Source organism: Blennius ocellaris (assembly GCF_963422515.1).
Source record: "Blennius ocellaris genome assembly, chromosome: 19".
NCBI lineage: Eukaryota > Metazoa > Chordata > Actinopteri > Blenniiformes > Blenniidae > Blennius > Blennius ocellaris.
Window position 1 is genome coordinate 10,804,014 of NC_137668.1, and position 9,743 is coordinate 10,813,756.

General features: G+C 40.3%; 1 protein-coding gene across 1 annotated transcript; it reads left to right on the forward strand.

Moving 5' to 3' along the window:
• Positions 1-3,457: 3,457 nt before the first annotated feature.
• On the forward strand, positions 3,458-8,486 carry pi15a (peptidase inhibitor 15a). The gene is made up of 6 exons (XM_080515212.1): positions 3,458-3,584; positions 3,722-4,023; positions 4,823-4,941; positions 6,090-6,222; positions 6,324-6,439; positions 8,008-8,486. Exons 2-6 carry the CDS (start codon positions 3,751-3,753, stop codon positions 8,141-8,143), a joined length of 777 nt encoding a protein of 258 aa, XP_080371338.1. The 5' UTR covers positions 3,458-3,584; positions 3,722-3,750; the 3' UTR covers positions 8,144-8,486.
• Positions 8,487-9,743: the final 1,257 nt, after the last annotated feature.

Genomic DNA, 9,743 nt, shown 5'->3' on the forward strand with positions numbered 1-9,743 from the left:
GGAGGGGTAGCATGGGAGGAAACAACAACAATACATTGTAGGTAAACAAATGCTCTGTCTGAAAAAGAATGCCTTTTCAAAACACGTCAGAGCTCCCTCAGAGAAGCATGTGCCCCAAATAATGCCCTTAATGACCTCTCTGATAATAAGATAATAAATGCTTGGACCTCTTTGGAAGTCACTGGGTTCACTGTGCACACAAGAAGCAAAACTCTGAGACTGAGGGAATATCATCTGGAGCCTCGAAGAGGTTGCACGTGAAGAAGTTGTGTGTGTTTGTGTGTGTTTGTCTGGAAGGAGAGCGAGAGAGAGAGAGAGAGAGAGAGAGAGGGAGAGAGGTGGGGGTGGACGGGGGGAAAACCTACTGTACAAATTCAGCTCAATGTAATATTATTTCCAGCAGTGAAAATGAACTTTTGACTGTATTGTTTTGTCTTGGATCAGCACCCTATGACTAATTAAGCATGGCGATAAAGTGAAAATCCGTGCAACAGGTGTAGGTTAAGACAACTCAATGATATGGATCCTATTATGGCTGCGAACCAGGGAATAAGAAATCAGCACTGTGTTAATCTGAATCTTTGGCCGACAGGCCGAGCTGGCTGGAGAACAGCTGGTCTATTGATACCAGATGAGAAGGATGAGTCAAAATACTGAGCAGATGTGATGGTGCATAGTCACAACAGGAAAATATTCAACTCAAGCACATTATATTGTTAAAAAAGAGTTGCCTTTATCAAATTAAATCACTATTATACTTAACAGTGATTTAATTTGAGACATGCAATCGTTTTCTAAGTATATCAAATTAAATGTAATTCTGAGAAAATGGCTATAAAAAGTACAACAGTGATCATTCTTCCACCATTTTATACTTTATACATTATCATTACATTACATTTATTTTTCCCAGAATAAATATGATAAACACAAAGATTTAAGATTATTATTAGATAGTATTTTGAGGTATAGTACTTTCATTGCAACAATAACAACAACTACTACTCCTACTACTCCTACTACTCCTACTACCACTACTACAACTAATGATAATCGATTCTAGTTCTACCACTAACACTGTCACAGTGCCACATGACAAAGTCAACAACATGTTGTTTTCTTGGCTACTGAAGTTGCTGCTGATTATACAATTAAAACAATTAAACCATCAGACTTTCATCTACATGCCAGAAAAGTTTATTCATTTATCAGTGTCAATTTTTTTTATGATATAATTTTTCCATATAGAATTGTTTGTATAGATTAGATGGATATAAACAATACATCTTTTTGAGCAGGTCAAAAGTCAATGTTTTTGCCAAATGTTTTGCAATTAGTACCAGAAATTAAGCCAATCACAACAAAAAGCCAATTTAAATGATACTTTCTGGTTCTCTGAAATACAGTGAAATGTCCAAAAATCGTGCATTCTGCACCTTTTTGCATGCATGTTTTTACAAACTCACCTTGACAGCATGGCTTTTAGGCTCCTTCAATAGCAGCGAGGTAGCGATCTTTCACGGTAGCATTACTAATATATCTCAGCTCGGCTCTGAATGTTGGGTCTGCTACTTCTAAGAAAACTGTGTTTAGAAGTAAATGGTTTATTTGCTCTATTTTCAATGTACTTGATGGTTTGGTGGGTTGGATCAGAGCCTGTTGCAGGCCAATTTAGCCCCCTATACCTTGTGTTTGACACCAAACACTAATAAAAACAGAGATCTGAAGGAAAATAAATACTTAGCTATTTTAAAAACAGATATTTTACACGGAAAAATAATAACCCTGAACCTTTTCTGAGAAGATTGCTTTGCACTTTCACTTGAATACTTTTATTTGAGTATAGCTCTTTTCTGCCTGCACAATAAGTCTAAAGATCCTGCCAGCTCTGCCATTATATTACAACAGAAAATAGACAGGCGTCCTATTGTAATGTGCTGGACTTCATCACAGAAGATGAAATAATCACCTAATCTGTCATGATTCATCCTCTCGCCCTCTCTCCAGCCTGGTGAAACTCTCAGAGGATGTGCAGAGATGGAGAGCAGGAGCCCAGACCTATGGACGGGGTGAAATGGAGGAGAGAACCTTTGCTGTGCTCTCCAGTGATATATTCCCCTCACCCATTCCAGCACCTGAAAAGACCATCACTTCCAAGAAGATTGTTGGGAAGGCACCAGTTTGTCAGCAACAGGAAAGAAGGAGAGAAGAGAGAGAGAGAGAGAAAAAGAGGGGGGTTAGAAAAAGCGCTCCTGCGTCACGTTGCTAAATTGTTCTCCAGCTGCCAATGAAAATTATGAGCTTCAGTGGGATTCTCTCTCTCTCTCTCTCTTGGCTCTGCATCTGTCCTGCTAAACCACACAGCTGGAGCCTCCCTCTGAACAAGTGGATTCTTTATAGCATAATGAATACAGTGGAGCAGACTGATAGGACACATGAACCGGCTCTCACAGTGATTCTGCTCAACCTGCTGGCTGCCTTCCCACACATTAGTTTTAATCCTGATGTCCTGATCAGTGTAGACCAAGAGGGAAATGTGAATTTTAAAGCCTGCATAGGGACTCAGTCAAGCTAATTCACTTCAGTTTTCCAATTCTTTCACCCGGAGGAGTTTGTACCTGACTCCACAAAGGAAATAAAGCTCAAACCTCAATCTCATATTGAAAAGAACAACTTAACCAGGGAGATATTTCCATTCTGATATTAATGTTGACAGTGGAAAGTGAATAAGAACCTGATTATAAGCACCCTCTTTAGAGAGGGATGAAGTTGGGGGAAAAAAAAAAATACAAACTCAATAAATGACAAGTTTATTTTCACGTTCAAATATTAACCATTTCACACCCGTTTGCTTCTACGGAGGGCATATAGACACCTCTCATAGCTAAACCTCGAAGACCATTCGTGATAGTTAAAACCATTCATAAAGAACAAAGAAGGGGGCTGTGAGTGCACATTTAAATATGTCACCATTTGGGGATTTCGTCAATGCGACTATCCAGTTACAGAAATATTTGAATAATGAGATCGTAAATATCATCAAAAACATCCAGCAGTATATACTTTTCAGAATTTAAATGTATATACTTTTTGAATAATGGGCACAAAGATAAATTCAGTCATAAAAGACTGGAAGAGAAGCATAAGTGGCAGCCATCCTTTGTATGAATCCAACCCTTTAAAAGCTCTGTATCCGCATGAAAATACAACAACGTAAACTATTTTTTAATAGTAATTGCATTTCTGTTTTTCATGTATCATTAACTTCACAGCAGTTGTGCAAAAGTAAGGTTGATGTCCAGAGGAAAGTGCGCGATCTGCGCGCTGCAGGCGCAGCGGTGCGTAAAGTGGTGTTTCAGGTGACAAGGAGGAGCCGTGCGTCTTACCTCCGAGGCACTTCCTCCGCCGTTCACTGCGTTATATAAACCCCCCACACACGGACTTTTGCAGAACTCACAAAGTTTGCACACCGCAAAAAACTCCCCACTCGTAGCCCTACCTCTCTCTCCAATCCCACAGCCAGGCTGCAGAGGTGTTTCAGCCGGAGCAAGGTACCGTCACGCAGGGAGAAAAAAAAAGAAAAGGTAAGATCCTGAGAACTGTGTGTCGCTTATATTCATGCAATTTTAAAGACTAAAAGTGCATCAGTGATTGACGATGTCTTGAATATAAAATTCATGATTTGTGTGCACTATCATAAGTGTTTTCTTCTTGTTTTCAGTCATCCAGGACGCGGGATATTGCACCAGCATGAACATGAAGCACCAGTTGTTTGCCATAGACTTAATGCTTTTGTGCATATCATGCGGAGCAAGTGCACTGGCAACCGGTATCCCTGCGTCCCTGCCAGCCGCAAATATCACCAGCTTCGGCGCGGCGCACAGTTTTGGAACAGACACCGCAACACTTTCTAAAAGCAGGAGGAAGCGATACATCAGTCAGAACGACATGCTGGCAATCCTTGATTACCATAATAAAGTCAGAGGCAAAGTGTTTCCCCCAGCCTCCAACATGGAATACATGGTAAGTCAAAACTTTTTATTCAAACTCAACTTTGGATTTAGTTGTACTGCAAAGCATGCGCTCTTCAATTGGTGAATTTTCACATTTGTCATCTACTATCAATTCAATAAACAGTCAAAGGTGTAAATATGAATGGATGCGAGAGGAAATTTAATTTCAAGCATGTAGTCACAAGTATGTGTCTTGTTAAATCAAAATAGCAAATTTAGATTTTTACCTTGCATCAGATGCTCAGCAGATTGCACTGGAGACCACCAAAGTTGCCTTCTCCAAAGGAAGCAGGGTCATTATAATGTCAGTGGAGTATGGAGAAAACAGCAGTGGTCACTTTCTGGCCGGCTTAACATGATGGCAAACTAAAAACAGGTTTGGAGTCTTCAAAAATTCATAAATATGACATATATAAATTGTACCCTGTTCATTTAACAACATTAAGAATCTATTCAAAATTACCCTTGTTTTCTTCTCTCTATCATAATAATAACATGTTTACGATAGGCTTTAGTGGTGCCATTGAAACTAAATGTGCATCAGTGTAACCGTCCCCCTCCTCTCCTGCCTGTTCATTGAAAGAGTCACTTTACATGAGACACTAGAAAACTTAGTTTCCCCTCTTATGTAACCGATGTGATGGATGACTGCTGCATCTCGCCATGGCAACACCTGTAGCCCGCCTCTGAGCCGAGCAAGTGCCAACTCTTATCTCACATCTCGCTGCTAAATGAAGATCTCATGTTGATATGTGCCCATCAGTTATGTAATGGCTTTTTTTTTTCTTTTTTCTTTTATGTGTGTTTAGGTGTGGGACGACACCCTGGCAAAGACAGCCGAGGACTGGGCTCATGCGTGTCTGTGGGAGCACGGTCCACCTAACCTCCTCAGGTTCCTGGGTCAAAACCTCTCTGTCAGAACAGGACGGTGAGTGACCTTTAACCCCCCCCCCCCCCCCCCCCCCCAGACATCTGCAGCCCCTGTTAGGGATGACTCGTTCTCCCTCAGCAGTCATGGCCGTTGCCTCATAGCTCCCCTTCTGCTCGCTCCTAAAAGTTCTTGCACTGTGACCCAGTGGCTGCTTGAGGAATGCACTTGTGACCCTTCAAATAAACAAAAACTGCACTTTCGGCCGTGACCCATGAGGACAAAAGCCGATCCCTTTAGTAAGGTCTTGACTTTCCATTTGGAAACACAGGACACCTTCATATGTTCAGACACTTTCAGATTTTATTGAGGGGCAAGACAAGACTACAGGGAATACGGTTTATTCTGACTGCTCCTTGTGTACTCACTGAAAAATGTCTGTCGTGACTATTTTCTATCAAAACATGAGATTTTATCTTTTACACACAATTTAACAAACAAGTGTTTGTTTTTTTTTGTTTTTTTAGAAGCAGTGAATTTGATAAAACAGTTCCAGAAAACACAACACGTTTTATTCCCATTAATCCACATCCAAAGTCTTGGCAGAATAGAAGCACCGCCTTCTTTCGAGTCACATCAAAAATGGATAAAACAGTTTTGGAGGGAATTCAGATTTTCACAGCAGAGAGTGTGGCAGGGTATGAACTTTGAGTTGCTGTTTGGCAAACCCATTTACTCTCTGGAAGATCTTCCTAAACCAAGTAAAATCTTTCTAAATAACTTGGCTGACACCTCAAAATATGGCCAGAAGGCTTTTCCCATGTCTCCTACAGTTGTGATGAAACAGAGATTGTAGTGTATGTTGCACTGATAAAACTCCGAACACAGAAACAAACAAAGAAAATATGATCTATGAGTATATTTGGGAAACAATGTTCCAGCAATTACCTCAAAATAATCAAAATTCAGAAGTGATCTAATGAAATTATCAACTTTAAGACGTCAATAAAGAGAAGAACTGAAGCAACTGCTCATAAAGTTGGATAATAAAACAAAAGCAGTTTGTTGAAAGACAGTTTGTTCAAGGTTAACATGGTTTCTACTGATCAGATGTTGGTTGGTGTTTATAAACAGGGGTCATGATTGGTGCTCGTTTGGTGTGGATGAAAAAATGCTCCTCACTTAATTTGTCTGTTCTTCATTCACAGCTACCGATCCATCCTTCAGCTGGTGAAGCCGTGGTATGACGAGGTCAAAGATTACTCTTTCCCTTACCCCCGTGACTGCAATCCCCGATGCCCACTCCGGTGTTATGGACCTATGTGCACCCACTACACACAGGTACAGTTTTCCACCGTTTAGCATCACGTTGTTCAACTGTTGCAGCAGTTACATGAAATAACAGCTTATTTCCCCTTGTTTTTTTCGTTTTTGTTTTGTAGATGGTTTGGGCAACGTCCAACAAAGTGGGCTGTGCTGTACACACATGTCACAACATGAATGTATGGGGTTCAGTGTGGAAAAGAGCCACATATTTAGTGTGCAACTACTCTCCAAAGTGAGTATACCCTTTGTAACCTTACTTCTAATTGTGTTGTTTGTGTCTAAAAGGCCCGATAGAGTTAATTTCATCCTGTAGGGAGGTCTGCTAAATTTGAATGAGCCTGCTGGCCTGATGACAATAGGGCAACGGCAGCATTAATCCCGACATAGTCCGCTCTGTTCTGGGCTGAGTTATGAAATGCCACCCATGGTGCTGGGAGATTCAGATAACCCCGATACAAGCCTGTGAACCGGTACTGCATCACCAAAGCCCAAAGAGGGCCACGAACCAGAAGCCTCTAAATCAAAGCTCTTGTGGACTTGTGACTGACTTGTGACCTCGGATCTTTAATCCTACCGCTTGGAGACATATATGAGAGCAACTGGCTGGAGACACTCATGACCTATTTGAGGCTCACAGAGTTCAACCGGACCTCAACCGGGACAGAGTGGCGAAAAGATAATCACTCCTCCAAACCAACTCCAAAGGCTTTATTATGAAGAACCTGAAATTGTATTCGGACAAAAACGTGCCTCTTCTCAGAACACGGAACATGCTATGTCGCTTGTAATAAGGCAGCAAACTTTCACTGCTGTATCCCTCCACTGCAAATGTTGAGCCTGTGATATGATTTTCCAAAATATAATAGACACACAGTTTTCTCCTTGTAAACCAATTTATTACATTTATTTCATTCTTTTGCATATGTGCATATGGAAAAAGAAATCTAATCCCAAGTTGGAGACACAACACAACAAACACGATGCATAGCAGGTTGAATATTGATGAAAAAACATATCTGAAGTGAAGCCAGGGTGGATTTCATGTCAAATTAAATGAAACCCGCGACACGGCGAAAGCTCACGCTGTAGGCATCGCCATGTTCAACACGATAAGACCAGTTGTTTTGAAAATATGAGGAAGTTTGAGCCATATCCAATAAAAACTCCAATAAGGAAGCGAAACATCAAATTTTACATTTCTTAAGTGCATTTCCATGCATCATATCCAATTTCTGCTAATCTGCCATTACTCCTAGTTTTGTGATTTGTCATGTAAACAGGTTCATTGTTGCCATCTACTGTCCAGTTTTGCACTTCAGCATAGTATGACCTCTCCCTTCACTGAAATAGTGAGACTAACAGGAGACCATTTAGCAGCAGTTACTTACATTGATCATTGCCAGGAAATGTCTTCTTCTGCAAGAAGCATTGAAAAATAAACCTTGTAGACCCCGAGACACTACAATCTGCTTTTACATATGCTACATGCGACGTTTTATACTTTGCAAAGCAGCTTCACCTGCACATCCATTTCTACGTTTCACTTTAGCTTCCGATATTACACGATTTTCAGCAGCATAAAGTTCTTTATCTACTTTTTCCCGGGTTAAAAATTTACTCGAACTTCCAATTTCTCTTGTGCATGTTGATAACTCTAATTCGTAGAATGAATGCTCATTTTGTGGCTGATTTACTTCTTGATTCTGATTTCCATCTGAAATGCTTGAATCTATGTCGAGCGCTTTTCAACAGCCAGCTCTGTGAACACAGTCATTCACACCGGTTGTTGCTGTTTTCCAGGGGGAACTGGATCGGAGAGGCCCCCTACAAAGTAGGCGTCCCCTGCTCTGCCTGCCCTCCCAGCTACGGTGGCTCGTGCAGCAACAACATGTGTTTCCCTGCTCTCAGGACAAACTACCTGCACTGGTTCAAATAAACACAGGCTTCCTCTCAACATAAGCTGACAACCTACAGTACCACAGAGACTTGATTTTAATCCAGTGAGAATTTGCACAAAAGGTCGTGAACAACGCTATTTTGTATATATGGGCTTATTTAAAGACAACAAAAACAACAACAGCATACATTTGAAGGCAGCAGACGAATTGATGGCTTGTAAATAATTTGTAAATGAATTTGTTACAGAATTGCTCTGACTGTTTTAATTGATGAAACTGTAGCTTATACTCGGAACGGTGCATACTGTATGTGGTGCTGCAAACACTTTTGTTTGCACTATTTTCAGTTTACTGTTGACAGTGTGGTAATTAAGGACATTGCAATCATCAAAGCTCTTCATACCTGCTCACGTTGGTGCTACGGGCATCGCACCTTCATGCTGTGTGCCCTGCCTTCGCAAGAATGGTGCGATTTAAGGATCAAAGCATCTCACTTCAGAGGGGAAACCTATGCTGGCGGTGTCAGCTTTAGCATCTACAGACGCTCACAGACTTCACGTCGTTTGTGTCCTTCAGTGCCTTGGCCAAAAGTTTGTGGGCAAAAGTGCAGAATATATATATATATATATATATATATATATATATATATATATATATATATATATATATATATATATATATATATATATATATACGGTATATAAAAGCCTGGATGTTAGCATACATGACCCCTCTGTTAACCTCAGTGAAACTCCACAGTGCCTCTTATGTTTTAATCTGCACTAATCTGCTCGTGTGTCATTGCAGACATTTCACATATTTCCATTCATATTCCATATTTATACCAGACAAAGCACATACAATAATTCTGACCTGCATATCTGTTCTGTAATCACGCTTGTTATAGTGAATATTGGTGTGTTATATACCAGTATATTGTGTTTATAAGTTGCTATGATCTCTGGTGTAGTTTGCTTTTGGTGTTGAGGCACTCGAGTGCACCTTAATTGTTTGTAAATTTCCAAAAATGGCAAGGAAATGATTATATGTTCTTTTTGTATGTGTAGATAACCCTTATACCTTGATGTTGTTAAAGCAAGTATCTTGTAAGTTATTCATTTTTATATTGGAAAAATATTTAAGTTGTATTCATTTTTGTATTGTGTTGTAAAGGAATCGCCATGCATTGATGACACACTCAGCATATTCAAGCAGACGGAAAGACAAAAATAGGAAAATACCATTTTCAGCACTGACTGTATTTAAATCAACAACAAGCTATTTATGCAGTGAACCCTTTTCCTGTTGTGTTTTGTACTTGTAATAAAATGCTCTGTTTTCATTATGTTTGGGTTTTTTGGGGTTTTTTGGGGGGGAGAGGTTCAATCCACACAAAGCCTTTGGCCAAAGCAACTTAATTTTTCTTCTTGCTGGTCCTATTTGCCTGATATTGATTGGCTGCTCAGTCCAAATAATCAGATTGAGTTCTTGATTCCTGATCTTCACTTCCAATTAAACGGTGTCCTTGAAAAGTCACCGGCTTTCCTCTGCGTCCTGCCTATCAAAGGCTGAGAAGGAGGCGAGAAAACACGTCGGGCACACGACTCTGAATCCTAATAGGAGAAGGTTGACTCGGGG